Source organism: Zalophus californianus, chromosome 13, assembly GCF_009762305.2.
Source record: "Zalophus californianus isolate mZalCal1 chromosome 13, mZalCal1.pri.v2, whole genome shotgun sequence".
Classification (NCBI taxonomy): Eukaryota; Metazoa; Chordata; class Mammalia; order Carnivora; family Otariidae; genus Zalophus; species Zalophus californianus.
The window spans coordinates 37,716,940-37,743,880 of NC_045607.1; the positions used below are offsets into that span (position 1 = coordinate 37,716,940).

Consider the following 26,941-nt stretch of genomic DNA (forward strand, 5'->3'; position numbering starts at 1 on the left):
AGTGATATCTAGAGTTGGTGCAGGTGAATCTGTTAGTTGTTTCTTTCCTTTGTTCTTGGCTTGGTTATCTGTGATTGTTGATGATTTTCATTCTTTATTCAGTAAGGCAAATGGGTATCAATATTGGGTAGAGAAGCCAGAAGGAGTTTTTTTATTTTTCCCCTAAGATTGATTGATTGATTGATTGATTGATTGATTTGATAGAGCACAAGGGCAGAGGGAGAAGCAGGCTTCCCGCCGAGCATGGAGCCCGTGGTGGGGCTCGATCCTAGGACCCTGGGATCATGACCTTAGCCAAAGGCAGACACTTAACTGACTGAGACACCCAGGCACCTCAGACTTTCCTTTTATTTAGGATTTTTGGTAGTGTGGACATGGAATTTCATCAGTCCAAGAGGGGGCCTCAGTTGGAATTAAAGTGACACATGTGATTTACTCAGAATTGGTGTTGGTATTGCTGGGCTGCTGGAGCTGTTTGGAGATAACGGTAGCTATGAGAACTTCTGATGTCAGAGGACATTCTCATTCCACAAGCCTTGGTGACAAGTTTCTTTAGTACAGGCATGAGATTGAGAACACATAGAGGTGTCCTAGATTATTTGGAGATTTTTTGTTGTTGTTTTCAATTATCTCTACACCCAGCCTGAAAGCTTGAACCCACAACCCCGAGATCAGGAGTCACACGCTCTACCAACTGAGCCAGCCAGGCGCCCTGATTATTTGGAGATTGTAATTAATTTTTTTAGAGGTAGGGGAGGGGCAGAGAGAGAGAGCGGCAGAGGGAGAGAGAATCTAAAGCAGGCTGCACACCCAGCTTGGAGCCCAGTGTAGGGCTCGATCTCACAACCCTGAAATTATGAGTTAGGTTATTATTATTTAATAATAGTAAATTATTAAACCGACTGAGCCACCCAGGCACCCGTATTTGGAGATTTAAAATGAGATAGTGAGAAATGAAATATCTGGAAAACAGTGTGCATTTTAGATAGGTTTTTATCCTCCATCTGTGTCTTACTTCCCACGCTCCTCCCTCTCCTCTCCCGCCCCCATTCTTTGAGAGGTCTCTTGTGAACTTGTTATCAGCGTGACCCAAGACCTAGGGAGGTAAGTTATGAGTCTGAGTTTTGGGTCAGGGGCATCTGTGGTGTTTTCATCTGGTGTCTGTAACAACAGGTATCATGTTTGGAATAGACTGTCAGTAAAAAACAAGCCTCTAGACTATAAGGACTCCCAAAGAATGGGCCAAGTTGTGTGTTGACCCTCTTGCTATCTGTGTTTGTTTTCAAATCGTCCTTTTTAGAGACTAGTATGTTTTCCATTCGGTTCCCAGGGAGTCCTGTGGGTAGGTAGAGTTTATTCTTTCTTCCTGACTGGAAAAGACAATGATGCTTTATATCCAAGCACATATCCGAGTTACGCGTGTGGATAGAACTAAAACTGAGTCTTTTCTACGGCTAGGTTTGATCATATTCATGTTCTTCTGGAAGCCTAATAAGCTCCTTCGTGTGCCCTGAGGGTTTTGTTTGTTTGTGTAAGGAAATGCTCACTGTGAATGTGAAAGTGGGTGTTGCCAGTGGCTTTTAGGTATCTGTAACACTCCACACTGTATGTACCCTGGGCTCTCAAACCCCATTTGCCCCGAATTGGCTGTGAGCTTTTCCAGGTCAGCCTGATTTAATACTGACTTGATAGAAGCAAATACCTAACTCTTTGACGGTCTTGCCTACCAGATTTGTCCTATCCCTTGTGCCTTTTGAGACAAATTTGCCTCACATTGTAATCCTGTGTATCAGTCTCAGAGCCTCTTGCCCTTTCTAGTGCAGCTCAGGGTTGGGTTCCTTTAATTTGGGGAAGTATGTCCACGTTTTAGGATAGTTTAGGGTTGGTTAAAAAGCTATCAATTCCTATTCTTGGCCAAGTCCTGTTGTTCTTACCTTCACATGTCAGTTTTATTGGTTGTATTGGACAGAAATTGCTTGTGTATTTTCCCCGGGGAATGTAACTTTATATGTTTCTCAAACCGATCCTGATGTGTTACAAGACATAGAGCATAGGGGCACCTGGGTGGCTCAGTCGTTAAGGGTCTGCCTTCAGCTCAGATCATGATCCCAGGGTCCTGGGATCGAGCCCCGCATTGGGCTCCCTGCTCAGAGGGAAGCCTGCTTCTCCCTCTCCCACTCCCCCTGCTTGTGTTCCCTCTCTCGCTGTGTCTCTCTCTGTCAAATAAATAAAAAATCTTAAAAAAAAAAAAAAGACATTGAGCATATTTTAGATACTTATGATTGGTTCTGGAGCTAAACTGATCTGTTTCTTACAGCTACTTCATCCGTTCCAGCTCCAAAGACAACAGATCCTCCCTCCGCCCTCCCGTCTGTGGGCCCCCTGCCCAGCACCACTTCCTGCACTGCGCTTCTGCCCTCTGCGTCTCAGCACACCGCCACTTTGCCCTCCATGTCCCAGCCTGCTGACCTGTCCAGCAGTCCCCTCTCTCAGCTTAGCAGGTATGGAGAAAATAAGGGCCCCAAATGAGAGGCACACTGGGGTGAAGTCCCAAACCGTTATAGAAAGCAGTGGCAATGAACAAAACCCTCTTGTTGCCCCCAGCATGGTGGCCTGGTCTTTAGCAATAATGTGTCAGTGCGTAGGTTTTGGCTGGGTCGTGGTCTCAGAAGCACCAGATGTGTAAACCGTGCCTACTTGTAATGCCTCTGCTGCCACAGAGCACTGGGGCTTCTGGGAATGGGGGGGCCGGGGAGTCGCTGCTGCCCCTCTTCTTGGACCCCTGAGGAGTGTGCCCTGAGCCTGGCCCCTCCTCTCAGCTCTGGGCTTGGGTCCCTGCGATGTGAAATGAGAACGATGTTTGGTTTTTGAGCAGGTCTTTCACTTGCTCTTGTTCTGGCTTCAGAGACTGAATTATTAGAACAGGGTGTAGGATAATGGATTTTGTTTGGTCCTCATCCTATGTCTTTGGAGTAGAGTATGTAGAGTATACCTCTTCCCCCCCTTAGCCAGGAATAAAAGCCTTTGGTTTGAATTCTTGATTTGATGGGAAGTCAGGCTCTGGCATGGGGGCGGTGGGGGTTTGAACGTAGGAACTTTCTTCCCTCGCACACAGATCGAATGGGGTCTCTGTGGCTGGCCAGTGTTCTTAGTGCAATTCTGTTCTTACTTTTTACAGTCTAAAGAGCAAATGATTTTAGTTGGCTGAAGCTGGCTCTGGAGGTTTCCCAGGCCATGATATCCCAGATCCTCATGGTGAATGACCCTTTAGATCATTTCTAAACATCCCAGCACCTGGTCTGGGCCCCCAGGTGATGATGAATGATGGGTGTGAAGCCAGGGCTCCTCTTGGAGGGATGGGGCAAACTTAGACCTAGCCCACCTGGATACGTGGGCCTCTCCTGTGGGGTGACTTGGTGGGGTGGACACGTGGTGCTCTGTTTTGTCTTCTAGTTCACTCTCCAGCCATCAGAGCAGCCTCTCCTCTGCACACGCAACGCTCTCCTCCAGCACATCACACACAGTAAGTGTCTTCTCGGTCCCATCATCCCCCACCCTACTCAGCGAGTTCGGCAGAGCTTTGTCCTGTGCAGGTGGAGCTTTGGTTTGTGGGTTTTGAATGTCTTAAGATAATCTCAAATTGCTCAGGTATATTACCTCAGTCTAGGCCTGTGGTTTGAGTTGTTGATTTTCCTAGGCACCATGGAGGACATCTTGCTTCCTAAACTGGTTAGGGGCTGGATTTGTTCCTAAGCATTCACTGAGCTCCTTGTTTGTTAGAGGAGCCTTTTGAACCCACTTTGGGGTTGGTCATGTTGAGGTGTTTGAAGTAGGCTCATTGCTAATTTCAGCTTGTGCTCCACCAGAAGTCAAGTTCAATCAAGAGCATTGTTCTAGATTACCTTCTGTTATTTTGGGAAGGCCACTGTAGAGAGAATGTTGGGAGGGAAAAGTGAGAGCTTGTGTGAGGACTAGCTGTCTTTTGCCACATGCACATGTCTCTCTCTCTCTCAGACTCCCAGCCCTGGCTCTTAGCCCTGTCAGTGTAACTGCATTCCAGTTTGTGGGTGGTCATGGGGACGTTCCTCGTTGTGGCCTGAGGTTTTCTGTCCACTCCTCCTTCGTGCCATCTCAGGCCATCCTCCCCAGCTCAGAGGCAGACTTTGTGAAGGTTGATAATGAAGAGGGAAGCCTGGAGTGTGGAGAGTCAAGCATGGAAGTACAAGCGGGGTGCCAGTTGGCAAGCATCCTAATGTGCTAAAGAGTAACCCTGGGTGATGGCTATCAAAGTGTGGCTTCTCAAGGTGCGGAGTTGGGGGCACAGTTTCAGGGGTGGGTCTGTATAGCTTGTGGTGGGTGGAGGAATGCAAGGTGGTGAGATGGCGAAGAGGCAGGGTGGTAGTGGGGTTCTTCACTCAAGCTGGGGGACCCTGAGCCTGAGGGTGGGCAGACACGTACAGAGAACAGATAGCAGGAGATGGATCCCCAAGCAGGGAAGGAAGTTTGGGGTACAGATCAATAGGAGAAATTAGAAATTTGAGAAATTAGTGTCCTCTGAAGAAGAGGTTATTTGCTACAGAACGGAGTGATGGCGAAGGGTCAACTCTCCTTACATCAAGATGTGGCTAACTCGAGTTATCCTAGTGAAATCTTGCACAAAATTCTTTGTCATAAAATACATAGATCACCGTCTTTATAGCAGAGTACAGGGTGGACACCTCTGTCCTCGGAGTGAGCGCCTGGCCCCCTGCCTGTGCCTGCTGTTTGGCTGGTGGGAGCTCTGGGTGGTCGCCATCCCGAGCCCTGGACAGCTGGCCTCCTGGCCCCCGGCCCTGGTGCATTAGAGCTGGTGTTCTTGCTCGTGTGGGTTTGCCGTTCTCCGTGTCTTAGCAAGAAACTCCAAACCACCATGGCTAGAGTGGCCTCATCCAGGGTGTCCCAGACTTTGTCATGAGCCAGAATTGCTGCTTTGCTAGTACAGTTACAGGATTCAGTAATGAGAAGTATGAGGACATACACACTGAAGTGTTTTTCTGTGTCATGTCTGCTTGGCTCTACCCCTCTTCCTACGATTTTCTTGATCTGCTGGAGGTTTTTTGAACCCATAAAGTAGGAAATGCATACACTGTCACTTTTCCTCTGCCTCTTGCCCTTTTTCTTTGATTTTTTCCCCCTGTAACATGTATGGGAGTGTTCCCTAGATAGTGTCCTTCAGCGTCCACCCCCCCCCCCAATGTAACAGTGTTTCTCTGAGATATTTCTGTGTTGAAACATAGATTCTGTCTTCTTTATCATAGCTCTACTACGTCACATTATTAAATCACTCACTGCTGGAGATGCGGGGCCGTTTTCTGTCTGAACACTATAAATGATGTTACATTCGATAACTTTCTACCTTGCTGTGTCTGCAGAAGCAGTCCTGGAGGTTGAATCCCCAGGCATTTGATGTTTTATACAAATTGCCGAATTGCAGTCACTGCACAGTGATTCTAACCTGTTTACTTCCCGCTGGCAATGAAGGAGATGTGCTCTTCCCCCGCTGCCTCCTCAAATCATGTTACCAAATATTTGTATGTTTCCCCTGTGTTAATTGAAAAATGACCTGTCAGTACAGTGTTTAATTGAATGAGATTGAACATTTTTTTTAATATATTAGAATGCCATTGAATTTCCTTTTCAGCGAGTTCTTCATATTGTTCATTTTTGTCAGGCCCTTGGTGTCTCTTTCTAGGCAATCCATATGCAGGAGAATAGAAAGTAGCCCTTTGTGATGGGAGGTGCAGATACTTTTCTCAGGTTTGTCACTTGATTTTTGACTTTTGTATAGTCAGACACAACGGTCTTCTCACACTCTGTTGGAATTAGGTCTTTCCCCTGGAAGTTTATGAAGGAAATCTCCATGCTTTCTCCTGCCTTTTGTGTCGTTGTGGAAGGGTTGGTGCAGCTGCGCTTTTCTGGGCCCCTTCTGAGGAGCCAGCTCCAGCGCCCCGTTGGAGCCACTGTATGAGCTGTTTAAATGGAGTGGAGGGCAGTTAGGCCAGCCCCCCATGGCACTCACAGATTGGACAGGTGAGGGACAGGGACAGGAGCGCTGTCAGGTTCATTTGGCGGTAGGAAAGCTTGCTGGGCGACTTTGAGTTCCTTTCAGCAAATCAGGCACTGATTTTCTAGTAAGCTGCTCTTTTGTGGATTCCCCCTCTCCCCAGACTAGGGAATAGTAATTTTTTGTCCTGTGGTTAAAAGAGTTAAAAAGTTCTCTGACTAGTGACACGTAGGCACAGTGGTCAGAGCTGTTCCTGTTTGTGTAGCGGGTGGTCAGCCTGGCTCTGTGCAGAGGAACGTGGAGCCGGTGCTGGGACAGGATGGCCTCGCCTCTCCCTGCCCCTGGGGCTGTCCTTACCCAGCTTCCGTCAGCAAGTCCTGGGGTGCCCCAGGAGACCACTACTTTGGCTATCGTCACCTTGTTGAACTGATTCTGGGTGTCAGGACCTTAAGGTCAGTGCTCAGCTGGGTAGGGCAGCCTGTGAGGCTGGGACCTAACACAGAGCTGTGTAGTGGAAGACCATTGCATGGTTGTCCCCCTTCTCCTGGAGCTTCCTATTCCTGAGGCTTCTCCTCCAGGAGTTTCCAGAGTACTTTTTTCTGTACATGCTCTGGTTTGAAGGCTGGTCTCAGTCTTACAGAGCCTTTTCTTCCTTTGTTGGGCCTTGTTTTGTGCAACCAGGTGCGTCTCTTCTACCCACCCCTCAGCCCTTGAAGCCCTTTCTGGTACCTTGTTCCTGCCTGGAGTTGAGCAGTTGGCCAGGGTTCCTGGAACTCTTCAGAGCTTTTGTTGGGTTTCACCCTTCCATCCTAGGTGGATCCTGTTGAACAGGCAGAGTTGCAGGCCATGCCCTTCTAGGTAGGTCTTAGTGGCCTGCACAGTGTCCCCAGGTTCTGAGGAAAGGCCTCTCTTGGCCCCCTGTGACTTCCATATCAGACTAGTTAGGAAGCCTAGTAGAAGGCAGCTGTCCCCAGAAGGCTCTGACTTGGGCTGGGCTGCCTGTGGTGCCGTGATGGACTCCCTTGAGACTGCTTGCTTTTCTGTGAGATGGGTTCTCACCTCACATGCCAGTGGTCGGGGTTCATATCTGACCTAAGGTTTACGTGGGTGTCTGTATCTCAGGTAAGACAGCAGAGCTCGAACAATGACCTTTAAGAGGGTGTTGGTCAGCAAAGCTCAGCTTTAACTGCGTGATACTCAGCTCAGGAGCTGCTTCCTGATGGCCTCATCCAGCTGCAGTGTGGGGGCCCACAGTGAGCACGGAGCACAGAGCCCCTCAGACCGGTCTTCAGAGTGCAGACCCAGATGCCAGACCAGGTTCTTTTGCACTCTTGTGTTTCGCCACCACATCCATGTGTCCTCGCTTTTTTGTTTTGCCAGCATGCCAGTGTGGAGAGCTCCCCTTCCCTCCAGTCCTCAGCCACCTTTTCAACGGCAGCAACCTCTGCCTCGGGTGCCACGTCCTCAGGGCTCAGCCTGCCGAGCAGCATGAACACAGTGAACAGCCTCTGCCTGGGGGGGACCACTGTGAGTGCCCCCAGCAGCAGTACCAGGGCCACGCCCTTGGTGACCTCAGGTGTGTGCTCCCCAGACATTTCCTACTTATCCCCTGCCTTAGAAGGTGATGCTTGGCTTCCCAGGGAGGATGCCTAGAGGTGGCTGCTGGGCATGCTGGGTAGCTACAGGCATAGGAACATCTTGGTTTCCCTCCAGCTCTGCCATTGCTCCCTGGTCCACTTTGTTCCACTGACTTCTTAGAGAGTCCCAGTCCTTCCAGTGATGATGTGTGGGGATGGGTGAAACCAGTCTTCTGGTGGGCTCCCCCTGGGCAGGATTCCTGGTAGCCTTTGTGCCTGTAGGTCCCCTGTCTTTTCTGTCCTTAGTCCTCCCTGGAGCTGAGATGGCCTGGTGATGTGAATGGACCAGGGAACAGCTCTCTTGGGCTCCTTCTGGCCACTTAGTGTCACTGATTGTCCTTCAGCCAGACTTGGGCAGTCTATGTGGACCAAGCAAACTGTGGTTTGGTAGAAACTCCTGAAAGCTACTTTTGACACAGCCTGTTCCCCTCTGCTGGCACCACCCAGCCTTCGTTCTGTTCTGAGGAGGCAGATTGTTCCTTATGTTCAGGTTTGCTCAGTGCTGTGTGACAGGAGTGGGTGAGGGGTGGTGTTTCTGTCTGGGCATGGAACCCTCTGATGTGGAAAGAGCCTGAATGTGGTATCACGTGCTTTGTCTCCCCTACTTCCTGGAACAGCCTTCTGTGTCTCTCAGCTGCTGCCCTCCCCTCTTGGTGGTGGCCCCATATAGGGCAGCACTGTGACCGTGAGCTCAGCTCCCCTTCCCCCACAGTAGCTGAGGCAGCTCACTCTTTGTGGTGGCATCTTCACTCATTTGATTTTTGCTTTTACAGGCAAAGCACCCCCTAACCTGCCCCAGGGAGTACCTCCCCTGCTGCACAACCAGTACCTCGTGGGCCCTGGAGGACTGCTTCCTGCCTATCCAGTGAGTGCATGGTGTATAGCTCCAGGCTGCCCGGCTCCTGTGGCCTTAGAGGCTGACACCTGGCAGGACCTGGTGACGCGGGCCTTGGGCTGCTCCTTCCCTAATATTTCTCCCTCATCTGAACCTTCATCAAGGTGTCTTCCCACAGCAGATGGTCTGAGTCCCCGTGTTCCATCTCCCCAACCTTGTTTAGGCCCCTACATGGGCCTGGGCTTCCCAGGGGATGGTACATGGTCCCTAACACTCTTTTTGGTCCTCACGCAGATCTATGGCTATGACGAGCTCCAGATGCTGCAGTCACGGCTGCCAATGGTGAGTGGGATGTGGTGGGGGATGAGGGGCTTCAGGCTCTTTCACAGATTCTTCCTCCCTAGGCCTTCATTGCCACCCTACTGAGAAAGCTTCTGGCCTTCGAGCGTTGTGCCTCATGTCACTGTAGCTGGGCAGGAGTCTCCTGTGCTTACAGCTTGGGAACTTGGAGACCGTTGGGACCTGGGGTCCCAGGAGGCAGTGCTCCCTACTACATGTGGGTCCTTCTCTTCCTTCAGCCCCCCCCCCCCCATTTTGAAAAAGGAAAACCATATGGCGTAGACGTGGGGTTGCCTGACCACCTCTAGAGTTTTTTTCACGTCTTCTTTGAAGTGCCGTTCAGTGTTTATGGCCTCTGAAGTGGCCATCATTGATGCTTGGGATGGCAGCATGGCTCGTCAGTCCCCGGCTGGGTGACCCGCTGGAGCTGACACTCTTTAAGGGTCCTTGTGGAGCCGACCTGCCATCACTGCTTACAAGCGCGCTGGCCTCAGGGAGTCCCTCGTTGTGCAGCCTCACTCTGAGGCCGGGGCTGCTGCAGCTTTCATCCGACCCTTGCTCGCAGGCTGGGGCGCCTCAGTGCACAGGTCTTGGGGGGGGTGGCGGGGGGCGGTGCTGAAGGAGGTGTGCTCCCTCCCTGACAGACCTGCCGCCCCGCCCTGCCTTGCCTTCCTTGCTCTGGCCTTTGCTGGACTCACGGTGCTGGAAAGTAGCTGTCTGAACGCCCCTGCTCCATGTGAGGTTTTCCCCCAGTGTGGCATCCTTCCTTAACTCTTTCACATCGGCTGCCCCCTGCTCTGCTTGCGCACAAAGAGCTCAGGGGACTGCAGGTATCCCCTCCACCTCCTGGGCCTGCTGGCTGAAGCTCTTGTCTCTCAGGAGAATGCTTCTCCGGCTGCTTAAGTATTTCCAGAGGCAGAGGTGGGTGGCTAGGCGGCTCTTCCCCCTGGGTGCCGCCCATCACACGACTGCGCCCGTGTCTCCGAAGGACCCAGAGTGGATGTTGAAGACATGATGGCAGATTTCTGGGGTGGTCAACAGAACTTAGGGTCTCTGGGGAATGCCTGAGCCTTAGGGCTTTGCAGAACAGGAACTGGAAGTGGCCCTGGCCCCCTGACTCTCAGAAGGAAACCTTGTAGCCACCTGATCTGAGAGCCCCAGGCATCAGATGGGAGTGTCAGAGGGGGTCCTGGTGGGGGCCCCCAAGAGGGACTCGGTGGGATCCCAGTCCTGGGAGTCACCCTGCCTTGTAAGTCTTTGTATCCTTTTGTGCCTCAGCAGAAATCACCTCTGAGCCCACCTCTTGACATACATTATGTTCGTTTTTCAACCCTTTGTTCACTGATTATAGAGTCTGGTACTTCTGTGCCTAGTCCCGACCTTTACTTTTTCCTTTTTTTCTGTGAAAGAGCTCCCCCTCCTGGGCTTGCTCTCGGTCTGTCCCCGGTTGTGTTCTTGCTACCTCTGCGACTTCCTGGTCCTGCCGCCTCCTGGGGTTCTGGGCTGAGGAAGCTAATGGGTTTCCTGGAGGTTAAGTGGAGATGAAGCTGAAGGAGGGTAGAGGTGCCATCCTGTCTGGTTGTGACCAGGCACTGTTGCCCACGAAGAAAGCAGGAAGGCTCCCTGTGGGGCCCAGAGGCCAGGGGGCCATATGTCCAGTGCTGGCAAAGCCCTGGGTGGTGAGTGAGGGCCGGGTCAGGCCTCCCCTGCCCCACAGAGCTCCGCTGTTTGCGCTCTTGGTGCCCACACTTGCCCTGGCTCCCCCATGGTCAGTGCTGCCATGACAGCGTGGGTGGTAAGGGGCCAGTTGGGGACCCTACCTGGGGTCCTCTTAGACCTATGCCTGCCTGGCATTGCTGCTCTGACGTCTGTTAAACCCTCAGGCACCCCCTCTCCTGCTGGTTCCTTTTCAGGGTGCTGTAATCCAGTCAGCTCTCCTAGCTGCCCTTTAGAGTCTGTCACCTAGGAAAAGCCAGTGGAGTCGGTTTGGCCTGTGGCGTTACCAGCGCCCACCTGTGCCGTAAATTACCGTGAGATTGGGCCGTCTGGGGCTCTGCCTGGCGAAGGCTGACGGACTTGTCAGCGCGTCTGCACACTGTGCGGCTGCCACATTGCACAACTCCAATGCGCACCACTTTCTTTGAATTTGGGGCCGCCCTCTGGGGGTGTGCCTGTGTCCCTGCAGTCCAGCCTGTCCGGGGAGCGGGGCATCACCTGGAGTGCCTGGGCTGCCTGCTGGGCCTGCTCTCCTGGGACTGGGCCGAGGCCTTTCTGCTGATGGAGCCTCCGTGGTCTCTCCTAGGATTACTATGGGATTCCCTTTGCCACGCCCACAGCCCTGGCCAGCCGAGATGGGAGCCTAGCTAATAACCCGTATTCAGGTCAGTCTGTTCAAGGGGTGAGGAGTGGGGGGCGGGGGGGCCTGGGACCGGTCCGCAGCTCATGCCAGCATCTGGAAACAGAAGCAGAAGGGCTGAGCGAGGCCTGCTCGCTTCCTGTTGAGCCGGCAGCCAGACCTGTCCCTATTGACAGGAGCCAGTCTGGCTTTTTTCCTTGTTGGATAAGGAGGGGGTGGGGGCAGTGATTCGAGTCAGTGTTCCTCTTCTCCTAGGTGATGTCACAAAGTTTGGCCGAGGTGACTCTGCATCCCCTGCACCCCCCACCACACTGGCTCAGCCGCAGCAGAGCCAGTCCCAGGCCCACCACACAGCCCAGCAGCCCTTTCTGAATCCTGCGCTGCCCCCTGGCTACAGCTACACTGGCCTCCCCTACTACACAGGCGTGCCTAGTGCCTTCCAGTATGGGCCCACGATGTTTGTGAGTGTCGGCGGTGTTGTTACTCCAGTTGTGGGGACCAGAAGCAGGGAGGGAGGGACCTGACCCTACCCGGTCTCACCTGGCCGTGAGCAGTGTGTTAGGCTGGGGCCAAAGCTCCTTTCCCATGTGTTTTTACGGCCAGCGCGGGCCGGCCTACCGAACGCAGGTGCTTTGTGGTTGTGCTGCCTGGGGCGAAGCCGGGGGATACCTCACCTCCTCCCCTCTGCCCTGTTCCTCCACTGACGCCTCTTCCGCTTGCGCCGCCAGGTCCCTCCGGCCTCAGCCAAGCAGCATGGTGTGAACCTCAGCACCCCCACCACCCCTTTCCAGCAGGCCGGCGGTTACGGCCAGCATAGCTACAGCACAGGTGAGAGGTGCTCCCAGCACGGAGAGATGCAGGTGGGAAGGCTCGCCTAGCTCACACGTGCCTCTTGTACCCTGCCATGCTAGGTTATGACGACCTGACCCAGGGGACAGCAGCAGGAGATTACACCAAGGGCGGCTATGGTGGATCATCACAGGGACAAAACAAGTCTGCAGGTTCTGGGCCTGGCAAAGGTAGCGTCTACCCCTCCTTTCCAGGATTGAGGCCCAGAGTAGTTGTCTTCTACTGACTCTTTCTCAGGCAAGGCTACCCCAGAGTGCCCCTGGAGGTGGGGGAGGCTGAAGCTGGGCTCAACGGCCATGGGAACAACTGCTTTCCCTCCTAGGCGTGTCCGTGTCTTCAAGCACCACCGGCTTACCTGACATGAGCGGCTCAGTGTACAACAAGACTCAGGTGAGGGAGGATTCGGTTGGATGGGTCTGCCGGTGGGAGATGCCGCCCAAGCTGGCCCCTTACCATGGTCTCTTTACCTTGCAGACTTTTGACAAGCAGGGATTTCACGCAGGGACTCCTCCACCATTCAGCCTGCCCTCGGCCTTGGGTTCCACAGGGCCCCTGGCCGCCGGTGCGGCCCCCGGTTATGCACCCCCACCGTTCTTGCACATCCTCCCTGCCCACCAGCAGCCTCACTCACAGCTGCTACACCACCACCTGCCACAGGATGCCCAGGTGAGCCCAGTGATGGAGGCAGCCACCCTGCCCTAGCCTCGGGGGCCTGCTCCAGCCCTTACAGCCTTCTCTCCTCCTCCTCCTCCTCCTCCTCCTCCTCCTCCTCCTCCTCCTCCTCAGAGTGGCTCGGGTCAGCGCAGCCAGCCCAGCTCCCTGCAGCCCAAGTCGCAAGCCTCCAAGCCCGCCTACGGCAACTCTCCCTACTGGACAAACTGAACCTTTGAAGAGAGGGGTGGGCTCGGGCGGGGCTTACCCTGGGCAGGAGAGAACACACGGAGCCCATTTCTGGAAGCCCAGCGCCCTTTCCTAGAATTCCTGAGACGTGTAACTGTGTCAGCCGAGCCTCTGTGGGGAGCCTGCCTCCCAGACTCGCTATTGTATGTAATGTATTTATGTATGTATTTGTAAATGTGATAGAAGTCTTGGGGGCCTGGGGGGGTACAGCTGCTCCTCTTAGCCAGGTCTGCAATCCCGACTCGAGCCCCTGCTCACTGTAGCAAATACGCCCCTTTCCCACTCTTGCCTTCAGGCCTTCTCTGTGGCCTCCCAGCCCTTGGGCAGCTGGGAGCAGTGTCTGGAAGGGCTGCTTTTAAGGCAGTTTGGGGACTGGGGTCAGGTACCAATGAAGAATCACGACTTATCTCGCTCCCTTGTAAGCCATTATTTGAGTTTCCTTCCCTGTGTAATGACTTTAGCCCTCTCTCTTTTTGAGAAACTGGCCCTTGTTGTCGTTTGTCATGTTCCTCTCCTACCAAATCTTCATCTGGGAATAGCAGAGATGTCCTTCCTGCTCAACATGAAAGTGGCACCTGTTTGTCTTCATACAAACCAGAGGCTTCTGCTTCTGGTCTTGTCCCCAAGAAACTTGCCTTCCTCTGGCTGACCATTTTTTAAAACCGTCTGAAGTTGTGCTCAGAGATGTTCAGTCAGTCTGCTCCCTTTAAAAAAAAAAAAAAAAAATCAAAGATACACCTTCACCTCAGTGAGAGCACGTCTCCAAGCAAAGGCTCCTCTATTCCAGTTGTCCTGAACCAGGTGGGCGACTGTTTCAGGGGTTTTCTCTTTTGCCCAATCTCCACCTAATAAAGTTCTGAGAGCATGCACGGTGTCTGTGTGGTGTGACTGAAAGGGTGAGCTCAGGGCACAGGCCGTCTTCGTGATTGTTCCAGGCACCGTGGACTTCACAGCAGAGCTGTACAAGTAGAACCCACATGGTCAGTCTTCTGACAGCGGGTTGTGAGGGCTTCAGTTGGCATCCCTTCTTTGTCCCGGTCAGCATCCACGGAGTGGAAAGGTAAATGAGGCTGACAGGGCACTGGGCAGTGGTTATGGAAGTTCACTTTGATAAGGCAATCTCTTACAGGCCCCGGTCAAAAGGAGTACCAGGGCGGGGTCCTTTCATTTCCAAATGTCAGCAGACATTAAAATCTGAAAGGTAAGAGCGGAGGATGTGTTTCTCATGGCCTGAGAGAGAGGAAGTTTGAACAGCTCACCCTGTCTATCCTTTGTTCTTCAGCGACCAAACAGAATCTTGGTGTTTATAGTCAAGGGATGGGGTGGAAGAGAAGAGTAGCGAGTCACGGTGGTGTGAAGTAGGTAAGTGGATCTGGGGTGAAGTACTTGCTCCAGAAAGTCCCAAGCAGCCGTTCGCCTGGGCCAGGATTCCGGTGTGGCTCCTTCCTCCTGCTCCCAGGCCACGAGTCCGGGAGGGATCAGGGCCATCCACTAGCCGTGTGTGTGGCAGGAGGCAGATGGCCCCACTAGCCTGCAGCACAACTGTGCTCCAACCTCCAGGTTTTGCCCAAGGCATTGCAGCCTCTCACTCCTAAGTAACCCCTCCCGACTAGGCTAAATAAGCAACCGGAGTGGGGGCATCAAATACTGGTCAAGTCGGTGTGCCAGAACCAACCTGGAGTCAGGCTTCACCTTTTCTGTTTTTGGCCTCTAGAATCAGTGGTCCTTTCAGCAGATGGGGCATGTGCTGCTGGTGACCCACAGCTTGAGATCCCCGCCAGAAAAAAAGTAAGTGTTCACAAGTGAAACTAAATAGGGACTTTATACGATCTCTTGCCTGATCCCTGCTTATTAATGAGCAGCCGGAAGTTCCAAAGACAAATGACGATGAAAACAAAAGGCTCACCTAAGGAGGGCAGTGGAGCGCCCTCATAGCTTACTGACTACTTATACTGGCAGACTGTGCCCTACTTACGAATTAAGGTTAACAAATGGCTGTGTCTTTAATAACCTTTCCTAAAAGCTAGTGAGGACTGGGAATGTGTATTCTGTGAGGAGGTGAGTTGAGCAGAATATCCTAAAAGGCAGGTCAGTGAGATTCAGTTTTGGTTTTTATTTTTTCATCTGAGTCATGGGCATTACCTGTGAGGGAACAGTGGAAGTACTGAGACCACCTTTTAGTTTTCTTTAACACAAAGAAAGAGGGTCATCCCACGGGGAAGTAGCAATACAGGTATATTTTATTTCACATTTTATTAGTAGACAGATGGGCAGAAAAAGACAAAATAAACCACTAAAGGGGAAGTTCAACACAAAAATGCATCAGATAATCTTTTCTCATAAGTTAAACTGAAGAAAAACATCTACAATTTGAGCTAAGAAAACTATTAAAGTCAGGTGTGTCCTGCTGGTTTCAGAATAGTTGAAAATTGCATCTGAATCTTTTTGTAAATGTAAACCATATTTATCAGAATGGGAGGGGTGGGGAGTTAACTTTCAGTGGAGAACTACACATTTTCCCCCTACAGTCTCTTACTGCGTATGTCCCAAACATGAGGAAACCAGCAAATAAAGCAATTTCCAGGGAAGAGGAAAGAGGGGACTACAAAAAAGTCTGGCTAATAGAAAAGAACTCTGGAATGATGTGAAATAGTGGGAAGACTCTGAGAAGCAACAACGGAATCGTGATACTACTTTCTCCACCCAGCCTCAAAACACACAGACCTGAAGAGCATCCAGAGAGGCCTCCACTAGAATCAAAAGGAATCTAAAAATGCAGGATTCTGAATTCATGTTAACACCAAATAATCAGCACAACTGTACTTACAAGGTTCTGGCCTGAGCCTGAGCCCTCTACTCCCAAAAAGAAAAAAAATTACATGCTCAAGTTTTCTTTTGCCACAGGATGTGTTCTCAGGACAGAGCTCTGGAACCAGCATCTGGGTTTTACAGGTTATTTAATTCTGAGTTATCAGAATGTCTACCTGCTAGCCAATCAACACATGCCAGTCTTTTCTGGAACTGATTGTACTCTTACAGAGGCAAAGCCAGCCCTCAATAGTAACACCCCAAAGGGCTGAGAGGTATGACCTCCACCTGGCTCTCTGGCTCCCTGAGTCAACGTGCAAGAGAGGCCAACAGGGTCTAACTGGGACAGGGCTAAGCAGCACAGCACCTTCCGCAACGCCAAGGTGCCCAGCCTGCCCGGGCAGAGACATGCTTTCGTGGTAAGGGAAGAAAGAAAAGCCTTAATCTTAGCGCTCCAAGAGAGAAGACCAAGCTACCTGCTGTAAACGTGTGTGGGGGTGATAGGGGGTAATCAGAGCATTAGGAGAGACTTTGGACTCCAGAAGATATGCAGGTTATCCGGAAACATTACTTAAGAAGTGTGGGGTGTAAAAAGCTAGTTCCAACATCCTTCTGTGAGAATTTGCAGCCAGTGTTTTCTCACGAAGAGCTGCTCTGTTCTCGGAATCTGACTGGATTCACTAGATTCAGGGGTACAAGTAGTCCTGGCCCCATGGGGATTGGACAGAGATTCTGCAACCAGGCTCAATACTGTCCCATACGAACCTTTGCATGTTAACGTTCCCACGTAATACCAAATCAAGCTTTAGAGGCCAGAGAGGTCTGCTGGGCATTAGTCAGCAAATGTTTGGAGTTTGAAGAGCGAATGAAAACCCTGAGATCAGAAAGGAAGGAGGAGCTAAGGAAGTAAGCATCACCTACTCTGTTCTAGGATCCATCCTACCCCCGTCCCTCATCAACCCTTTGGTTCTTTCGAGCTATGATCTGAAGAAAAGTTGACACCAGTACACAGGGATCTGGAGGAGGATTATAACCAGTCTCTGCTCATATTTTCCTTCCGAAGTCTGTAATTTTACATTATAATGATTTTCCCCACTGAAAGAATACTGCCCTCCTATGAACCGGCCCACTCCCCAAAGAAAGAAAAGTCACCGCCAAGTTCTGAAGTCCCTGGTTGAAGGCTGATGGATCTCAAGATTGAAGTGACACATGATTGAGACCAGGGAAGTCAAAGCTGCAGCCACTGCACAGTTGGAGAATCTAGCCGTTGCCTGTACATGGCCTGCAGCCAATTCCCTCGGCCCTGCCAAAAAAGTCAAAGCAGCCCAGGGCAAGCTCCATGCACAACTTCTGCTTGCCCTCCACAGCCAGAGTATATCGAAAGGAGAGAGAAGTCCAGGTCACATCCAAAGAGGAAAGTGGGAACTGGTCACTCATGTCTCCTATCCACAGCTATCACTATCAGCATAAGCAGCTCAATGAAAACAAAATCTTAACACATGCACCTAGGAGTAATACTGAGTAATTAAAACTGGCTACCTACACTCTCACCATGAGTAATTTAAAAAAAATCTTTGCGGGAAAGGCCAAGTTCACATAAAACAGATGTTCTCTCACCCAACAGTGGTCACCAGTAGTTTTGACTTTTTTCCCCCAGCAGCATCAACCAAAATTGGCATAGTGATTTTAAACTCCTTGTTCCCATCACTAAGACTCCACACACACACACACACACACACACACACTCACTCACTCACTCACTCTAATCTCCACTCTCCCCACTCCCTTGGGGTGGGGAGGGTAACAACTCTGTCTTTTAAAATAAATAGCAATCAAGTGCTCAGTTCTATGTAAAGTATGAATATTTATTTCAGGCTTTAGATCCCAATCGATTTCAAAAAACAAAATCTGCGCTCTCTCCTCAGAGTAGCTGAGGCCCCCTGGGTTAGGATGATTTTCTGGAGGCTGAAGGGGCTCTGTGCCCTTAGGAACACATTTCATCAGGCTTAGCACAAAGTCCCTGATGCCCACTGTATCCCAGCCTTAAGAAGGGAAAGGAAACAAAATTCACCACCGTGGGTCTGATCGAATGCACACACACTAAATGAGCAGCTAAACCTTGGCAAATTTGTTTTTTTTTTGTTTGTTTTGTGGGGTTTTTATATTTTTTTTTCCATTTTCTTTTGCTACTCAGCATATGCAGCACTTGTGAACTTCCAATGGGTTCCCAGCTTTAAACACATTAAACGTCTCGATGAAAGACTATTTAATTCTTCAAGAATCTAAAAACAGACCAAACGTGTTTTGCTGTGAACACTCTGTAGAGACGAAGTGAGGCGAGAGTTTGGGTTTAAAGAAGAAGGAAAAAAAAAAGAATCAATACAGTGATGGAAGGGTAAAGAATGCAAGAATTCAGACATTCTGTGGAGGATTACTTTCTCTCCATTAAGAGGTCCATAAAAAGGAGCAAACTGAGATCCATAAGGGGAGTCAGCAGAAGCCGTGTTTGTTTTTCCCACCCCCTGTGATAGGTTTTTGCTGAGGGGCCGCTGCTAGGTCCCCACTTGCTCCCCTCCCTTTGGCCTGAGACGGCAGGGCAGTACGGGGCACCGCAGGAGCACGTCACGACTCCTCATTCCCAGAATCATCATCATCGTAGCAGTCGGCATCTTCCTCCTCCTCATCTTCATCGTCGATGTCGTCGTCGTACAAGTCGTCATAAAGCAAATCTGAGCTGTTGTCATTGGAAGGCACTTTAGTTTTGATGCAGTATTCCGCCAGGGTTGTGGGGACCTTCACTCCATCCTTTTCTGCTTCGGCTTTAGTGGCTGAAACCTGTTTCCTGAAGGGAGACAGTTTTATGTAAGTCTGTTTTGAAGATGGATTTACAACTGGCCTTTCTTAATCAAGATTCCTTATTCAAAAAAAAAAGATTCCTTATGACTCACGTTTCTGAATTTCAGTGCCTGCCTAAAAGCATCTAACAGATACTACACCAAAGGTTCTCTGCCCATTAGGTACTGTTTTGAAGAACACTTTAATAATGACCCTTTGAAGGGTTTTTAAAAGCAGTGGATCTTAGATGTTGGTTAGCCAGATGACCTCAGAGATGTTTTTTCCCCCTGCCTTGTCTCACACCAGACTGAATGCAGTCCCAACAACTCTTCTTAATTCAATAATCTTGCCATTGACACTTAGATTCCAAATAGCCTAGGGAGGGTTCCGAAGTCGCATGACACACCTGCCTCCCACTTCATTCTCGTCACCCAAAATATACAGGCCATCCTGGTCCTTTTCTTTTTTAGTACCTTGAACAACACTTATTTTTCTGTGTGGCTCAATTGCTCTTCTCCTGATTTTACACATGGTTGGCTAGAAGTAGCCTATTCTGACAACCCAAGTTAAAGCAGCCACTAGTCACTCCTTCACATCATGCTACTTAACCACTATCTACTCATTTTTCTTCTTATGATCTTCCCCATTTGTTAACTTTTCTATCAGTTTCCTCCCCTTCCCATCCCCCTCACCCCCCAATGTGAACTTCATTGGAGAACTGTCTGTCTGCTATTTCCCTAATGCCTAGAATACAGCCTGGCACATACAGCTGTGCACAAAATTATTGACTGGATGGATGGAAGGGTGAAGTTTCCTTCAACAAATATAAAAACTGACCATAAGACAACAAACCACCACCCTCCTTATCTTCCTTCTGCTGCCTCTAATTAGATGGTTCCCCACTGATCTTGCTTGCTGTCTGCTTTACTTTGCCAAGCCCGACATCCTGGTGTTGCTGATACATCCTGGCTTGAATCTCTTCCCTGTCTCTTCCTGGGACACCTTAGTCATTCCTATGGTTTTTGCCACCATTCCCCTTCATGCTGACAGCTCTCAAACCATCAGGCTCCAGCCTCTTATCTTCTGAGCCCTACATAGTTCAATAAGCCTTTGGGATGTCTCCACCCTCGTGTTCCATAGGGACCCTAACTCAGCAAGTCTGCAATTGTCATTTTTGACCTCTATGGCTACCTTCTCCCATTTTTCTTCTAAGAGCATTACCTCCTAAAATTCTAAACCTCATGCCAAAGCCCTATTTTCAAATTTGTTTTCTCACTGCCACTGCCTCTGTTTAGTCTTCATCTTGGCTTCTCCTCCCTATCTCAGTCTCCTCAACTAGGATTCTTTCAGAACTCAAATATGATTTTTCCCTTCCCTTCCTAAAATCTTTGATACCCCATCACTTCTAAGAACGAAAGCCTTATTTTCACTTCAAATGTCTTTTAAGATCTGATGCCTCTCAAACACACAAAACAGATCTGATGGCTCTCTGAATTTCCCATTACTTGCAAAATGAGACTTTATATTCAAGCAACATAAAGCTGCTTACAGTTCTCTGATCATGCCACGCGGTTAGCTACCTGTGTTTTAGCAAGCCTGTTTGCTCCCTGAAGGGGCTTTTTCGTTCCCTTACTACTTGAAAAAGTCCTGGTTATGAGACATCATCTCTCCTAGAACTCCACAGCACTATATATTCCTTCCACTGTATCTTGTTTATGCGCTCATCTTATTATAGGGTCATTTGTTTACAAATTCTTGCTAAGTAAAGTGTGAACTCAAGGAGAAAGACTGCCTTCATGACCTAACGAGTACCTGACATGAAGCTGGTGTATAATAAATTTGGAAAGAATTAAAGAATGAGATAAACCCTTAAATTAAGAAATAGAAAGAATACAAATGCCTGAGGGATATTAACTCTTCACTTATTAAATACTACCCTTCCTTGAACATCAGGCTCAAGCTCTAATCCTATTTTATGAAGCACTCCCATCTTTCAATCTTCAACCTACTCCAGCTCCTCTAAATCTCTAGGTCCTTATTATTTATTTATACTAATTATCTTCAGTCTTTGGTATACATTAGTCACCTAGGTGGCTGGTAAAAACGAAATATAGATGCCCAGATTTTACCCTTACAATCTCACTAAATGACTACGGATTATGGAAGGGAGTCTAAAGGTGATTCTAGTGGGCAGAAAACGTTGAAAACTGCTGATCTATATATTACTCAGCTTTATTTCTATGCAGTTTTCCCTTTTTTTGTACATCCCATGGCATCGTGCTGACTAGAGTTATAAAGAGGGACTATTTGTATAAATTGTAGTGCTTACTAAACCACATGCAGAATGTGCTGGAACAGTCCTTGGGCTCTATTTTAAGGACATAAGAGGAAATGAATTTATTGCAATTCAAGTATCAATTCTTGAGTACTGTTAAGAAAACCTTAAGTCCTTCCTGGGTGGCTCAGTCGTTAAGCGTCTGCCTTCGGCTCAGGTCATGATCCCAGGACCCTGAGATTGAGCCCCACCATCAGGCTCCCTGCTCCGTGGGAGGCCTGCTTCTCCCTCTCCCTCTCCCTCTCCCATTACCCCTGCTTGTGTTCCCTCTCTTGCTGTGTCTCTGTCTAAATAAATAAATAAAATCTTAAATAAGAAAATCTTAAAACCTTAAGTCCTACTCAGGGTATGATCAAGAGATGAATGGTTCAGCCCCAATACCTGCTACCTTTTCCCCCATTTATACAGATGGAAAAACCACAAAGACCCAAAAAATTAACTGATAAAAGGTCGTATGAAGGGAGACAGAACTAGGGGTAGATTCCAAGTCTCCCAATGAGAGGAAGCTTCTACGGCTCTGTTAAACCATATACTAGTGTTGCTGATAATAATACCTAGAAGATACTTGCTGCTATGGTCAAAAGCCCCAATAAACTATATATGGCTTCATTAAAATTTTTGAAAACAAAAATATCTAGAATGTCTAGAATACTCTGGGTGTTTGCTATACTTAAAGGACATACTGAAAATCCTGAACAGTGTCCCTAAAATGATTCGGAGGCAGAGTCTGAGAACATCACTGGTTCAGAACCTGGAAGTTCTGGTTCCCAGGAAGTACGATCTGCTACAGCATTACCTTCTAGTATGCGCTCTCTCAAGAGCCATACAAACTCATTAGGCTCAGGCAGAAATCTCTTCCCAAACAATCTAATTGAGAGAAATGGAGTGGATATTTTAAGTCTGATTTAAAGCCATGGTTCTAGGATATACTCTAGTTCTGTATGAAGACTTGAAGTATAACCAAACAGAAGGTAACAAAACACCTTACCTAATGATTTCAGCATATTCTTTGTCTTTTCCTTTACTGTCCCTCCATTTCCTGAACATAACCGAAGCATCCACATTGGCTGGGGAGAAGGTGTTGGGCTCATTGAGCAATGAGATTACACTTAAAAGGATAGTCCTAGAAGGGAGGGGGGGGAAGAGGGCGGGAGGGAAAAGGGTCAGCTCCGAATATTCATATTTACAGGATCCAAAAATACTGTGCTTTTATATATAATATGTGAGACCTTAGGGGAATAGAAATATAAAATTTTATTTTCAATGCTCAGCTGGTTAGGCTGGAATACAGAATAAAGTTGCTAAATAGACAAAGTAAAGGAAGTCTGTGAGCCGAGCATAAAGGTCATGTTGCAGGGCAGAGAATAAACTCTGTACAAGGCATGGTCTCAAATGGCTACATGTTCCAATCTGCAGAAAGTGGAAGCCTGAAAGCTTTTCAAACAACAAATTTTGAAAACTACAAATTAAGTACAATAGGAAAAAGCAAAAAAAAAAAAAAATTAGCTTTTTGGGGAGAGGGTAGAAATGATCCTGTTCCACACATCCACTTCTTATCATGGCTGCTTAAGAGGATCTGAAAAATGACATTATATACAAATGTATTTATTTTCCATACTTCTAAGGGAAGAAAGACACTTAAAAGCAGGAGAATGGAGGAAAACAATAGCCCAGACATGGAAGAACTAGTCTCTGAATAATGGAAATCTTTATTCAAAAGTATTTATCAAGTACTTAGTGTGTGCCAGAGGCACCAACTGTGATGTTGGATGTACAACAGTGAGCAAGTTAGATGCCATCCCTGCTCTCCCAAGGTTTGTAAGAATTGTGGGAGATCTAAACAGGCAATTTTTGTCCACAGATAAAAAAACAGACACCTTAATCACACATTTTTCTGTTAGAAAAATAACCAGAACGGTTCCAAAAAGGTTTCAAATTATTACCAAGCTTCTTTTCCCCCCAAAAAAAGCTCTGTGCATGTATGTAAGGAAAAAATGGGGAGAAAAATTAAATTTCTCTACCTTTTCTCATTGGTGCGAGGTTATAGATTGTGTTGTTGCAAAATAGCCTTTTGCTCCTGCCCCAAGCAAAAAATAAAGGGAGGGAGCCAGGCAATTAGATGTTTGATTTGATGAAAACTTTTCCTAAAAAGGGTAGAGAGTTTCTGTTATATGATTATACAAGATTATGACAAAGGCACTTTTCACAGACAACTTTCCCATCTAGTTAAAATCCATTTATCACACACACACACACACACACACACACACACACACACACACACACACACACACACACACACACACACACACACACACACACACACACACACACACACACACACACACCTTTCTCTTAGGTATAACTCCTTGCCCTTCCCCACCAAGACCCTCCTCGATTTCTTCAGTAATTACATTATAAAATAAAGATTCAAAGAAATTCATCACTACGAATGATGGGAAACAGACTGACATAACATCCTAGAAGCAAAAAAAAATGTGTGTAGAAAATTCCAAAGCACTGCCACAGAAGAAAACATACAAAACCTGTTAGAAAGATAAGCAAGAGAGGACAAAGTGGGGTATAAAGGGGTGGGGGGAGGGAACTTCATTGGTCTAGATCAGCACTGCATACAACTTTCTGTGATTATGTAAATGTATAATCTGTATTATCCAATATGATAACCACCAGCCACATGTAGCCAGTGAGCACTCTGAAAGGTAGCTTGTGCAACTGAAGAACTGAATTTTCATTTAATTTTAATTTTTAAATAGCTATATGTAGTTAGTTAGTGGCTACCATACTGGACAACTGTTAAAATATTAGGAAATACAATTTTTTTAAAATGGTGAACTATCGAGGTGCCTGGGTGGCTCGGATGGATGGGCATCTGCCTTCGGTTCAGGTCATGGTCCCAGGGTCCTGGGATCTAGCCCCCGCATCAGGCTCCCTGCTCAGCGGGGAGCCCGCTTCTCCCTCTCCCTCTGTTGCTCCCCCTGCTTGTGCTCTCTCGCTCTGTCAAATAAATAGTCTTTAAAAAAATAAATAAAATGATTTATCCATTTCTATCAAAATAACTCATTTTTTTCTAATTTATATTTAACCAACATATAGTACATTAGTTTCAGATGGAGAGTTCAATAATTCATCAGTTGCATATAATACCCAGTGCTCATCAAGAACTCACTTCTAATACCATGTACTTCTACACTGAAGTCCATGATGCTTTCAGAAGGAGTGTCAGGTACTACAGTAGACTGTGAAAATAGTTAACCCTGTACCTTTTCACTTCTTCCCTTCCTCTGGACAGCAGGATCTTTTCTTTTTCTTTTTTTTGTAAGGGAACCCATTCTGTTGGTTCTGGTGGCGTTAATCTTCCCCTACTACCATGCCACACCTTCATACACACAACCTACAGTGGCAGATATACAAGTGCTGGCCAAAGAATTCTACCATCTAGTCATGATGTTGGTTTTAGGGGTATGCATGTAACCCAAGATGGGCTAATCAGAACCCTGGTAGGAACTATGATATTCTAATCTAATAGCGGAAAGGCAATGATTTTTTATTATTGATTGAATTGACAACTGTGAGAATAACGAAGGAAGGTCTAGAGCAAGTGGCCATCTTTATCACCAAGTGGTTAAGAGTCTGTCTAATAACAAGGCCAATACAACACAAAGCAGAATTGAGATTTTTTTCTCTAACAAAGACTCCTAAGTAATTCATATACAAGACTGTATTTATAAGCTTTCCCAACCAGTATGTTGTGGATGGGTTACAGGTAAATTATTTGTTCCTGTAGGCAGCTGGGTAGGTGGGACCTGGGATAACCTGAGCCTCTGCAACAACTTCTGGTCAAAGCATCTTCAGTTTACTACACTGTGATCTACAAATACAATAAATTTTATCTATGTATCATGACTGGAAAAGGTCTGGAAGTAATGTCATACATAGTTTAAACTGTCTAGCATTTGTACCAAAATAATTTTACACAGGAATTATACCATGTAGCATACTGTAGACAAGTCTGCAAGGTAAGTATTATTAACCCTATTTTTAAGTTATTTTTTTAAAAATAATCTTTACACCCATTGTGGGGTTCACACTCAAGACCCCAAGATCAAGAGTTACATGCTCTTCTGACTAATTCAGCCAGGCACTCCTTAATCCTATTTTTACAGAAAGGAAAAAATGAACTAAGACAATACTAATAGAATGTACAACACAGAACTGAATCCTGCCAACTATTCCAATGGTTACATTTTTTTGTTGCCATCTTTTGTTGTTAGTTTAAGTGTTTGAAAATCCTTATTCATTTATTGTATTTTTTTCAGGAAGAAAAAAGCAGAAGGTGGAGAGGGTTAACAATAGGTGAAAGAAAGGAAAGACCAAATAATGAAACTATCAAATTAATATAACACAATGAAGAGATCACTCATGTCCACTGAAGGTCCGGACTGGTTTCCTTCGGATCATGAACAAATGGGAAAGGGTCCAGAAAACAACTACATACATTCTTTCTTATTCTCATTCTGGTCTATGTAAATTCACAGTTCCACATGAAGCTTTGGTTTTTAGCAGTAACATGTAGTTGCACTTGTCCATTTAGACAATCTTGTGGCATTTAGACATAAATTTCTTGGATTAGCAAAACAGACTTTTGAGGACCCATCCCCAGACTCTCACTTCCTACAAAGAGTAAATCTATGCCCCTCTCTACTGCGTGTTTGGAGGAACAGACAGGTCTGGTTGTCCAAATTCGGCAGTGAAAAGGTTTAACATGTTAAAACAGACCTAATCCAGTAATAATTTGGGATAAAAATGAGGAACAAAGCGTTCTTAAGTGTTTTCAGTTATTGCACAACACTTCCAAGGACCACCACCATTCCTGGATTTAAAGATACTCCAAGAAATAAATGCTCCCTCCACCCTTGCTTTAAGCCAGGGCAGGGGACTATGGTAGGAGTTTTCAACATAGGGAATCTAGACCAAAAAAAAAAAACTCTCAGAGGAGAGAGGTGCAGACAAAACGATAGTCAGGAACACTCCACTTTATATAGTCTTCATTTTTTTTTTCAGATTCATGTTTCTGATCTTTTTGGTTGTCTCACAATCTTTGTCAGAGAGATTTGGCTATCTGCTTTTGCATAAAAATAAGTTTGTAGGGACACCTGGGTGGCTCAGTCAGTTAAGTGGCGGCCTTCAGCTCAGGTCTGTGATCCCAGGGTCCTGGGATTGAGTTCCACATCAGCTCCTTGCTCGACGGGGAGCCTCCTTCTCCCTCTGCCTGCTCTGCCTGCCACTCCCCCTGCTGTGCTTCCTCTCTCTCCCCTTAACAAATAAATAAAATCTTAAAAAAAAAAGTTTGTAAATAATAAAGACACCAAAAGAAAACGAAGACCAATTAATCACATACACACACACACACACACACACTAGCAAAGAGCAAACTAGCAAGCTGTGAAGTTCACAGAACTCAGACATGTTTTTAAAAACATCAAAACGAAAGTAGTATATAAGGGAGATAAGAAATCAGAATTAGGGCGCCTGGGTGGCTTAGTCAGTTAAGCTTCTGCCTTTGTCTCAGGTCGTGATCCCAGGGTCCCAGGATGGAGCCCTGCGTTGGGCTCCCTGCTTAGCGGGGAGCCTGCTTCTCCCTCTTGCTCTGCCACTACCCCCTGCTTGTACTCTCTTACTATCAAATAAATAAATAAAATCTTAAAAAAAAATCAAAATTAGACATCTATGACCCAATGAGTAATATTGTATCTGTCCCTTTTCAACATATAGACAATGGTCAATGAGTTGGGTCTGCCCCCCCTTCCCCTTTTTTTAAAGTAAGCTCTATACCCAATGTGAGGCTTGAACTCATGACCCCGAGATCAAGAATCACATGCTCTACTAACTTGACCAGCCAGGTGCCCCTCCATCCCACCCCATCCCACCCCCACCCCAGTTTTTGACTTTTGTTAGCTACTATGTCACCACAAGGACAACTTTA

The 26,941-nt window shown here is 47.6% G+C and overlaps 2 protein-coding genes and 1 non-coding gene across 5 annotated transcripts in view; 2 read left to right on the forward strand and 1 right to left on the reverse strand.

Moving 5' to 3' along the window:
* The window catches only part of UBAP2 (ubiquitin associated protein 2), a 122,312-nt gene extending 108,486 nt beyond the window's left edge, over window positions 1–13,826 (forward strand). For all 3 annotated transcript variants that reach the window (XM_027616639.2, XM_027616638.2, XM_027616640.2), the window contains 12 exons: window positions 2,318–2,501; window positions 3,454–3,523; window positions 7,424–7,619; window positions 8,454–8,545; window positions 8,810–8,857; window positions 11,157–11,235; window positions 11,466–11,671; window positions 11,939–12,038; window positions 12,122–12,229; window positions 12,382–12,449; window positions 12,534–12,725; window positions 12,846–13,826. In XM_027616639.2, coding sequence (XP_027472440.1) covers window positions 2,318–2,501; window positions 3,454–3,523; window positions 7,424–7,619; window positions 8,454–8,545; window positions 8,810–8,857; window positions 11,157–11,235; window positions 11,466–11,671; window positions 11,939–12,038; window positions 12,122–12,229; window positions 12,382–12,449; window positions 12,534–12,725; window positions 12,846–12,941 — 1,439 coding nt within the window. In that variant the 3' untranslated portion in view covers window positions 12,942–13,826. The remainder of the gene's footprint in view (window positions 1–2,317; window positions 2,502–3,453; window positions 3,524–7,423; window positions 7,620–8,453; window positions 8,546–8,809; window positions 8,858–11,156; window positions 11,236–11,465; window positions 11,672–11,938; window positions 12,039–12,121; window positions 12,230–12,381; window positions 12,450–12,533; window positions 12,726–12,845) is intronic.
* On the forward strand, window positions 1,371–1,452 carry LOC113935208. The gene has a single exon (XR_003523959.1). It is a non-coding gene; the product is annotated as a small nucleolar RNA SNORD121A (small nucleolar RNA).
* Window positions 13,827–17,611: 3,785 nt separating the features above from the next.
* UBE2R2 (ubiquitin conjugating enzyme E2 R2) overlaps window positions 17,612–26,941 on the reverse strand; it is a 113,291-nt gene continuing 103,961 nt past the window's right edge. Inside the window, exons 4-5 of the mRNA XM_027616641.2 lie at window positions 21,926–22,060; window positions 17,612–18,609 (exon numbers count right to left, since the gene is read on the reverse strand). Coding sequence (XP_027472442.1) covers window positions 18,390–18,609; window positions 21,926–22,060 — 355 coding nt within the window. The 3' untranslated portion in view covers window positions 17,612–18,389. The remainder of the gene's footprint in view (window positions 18,610–21,925; window positions 22,061–26,941) is intronic.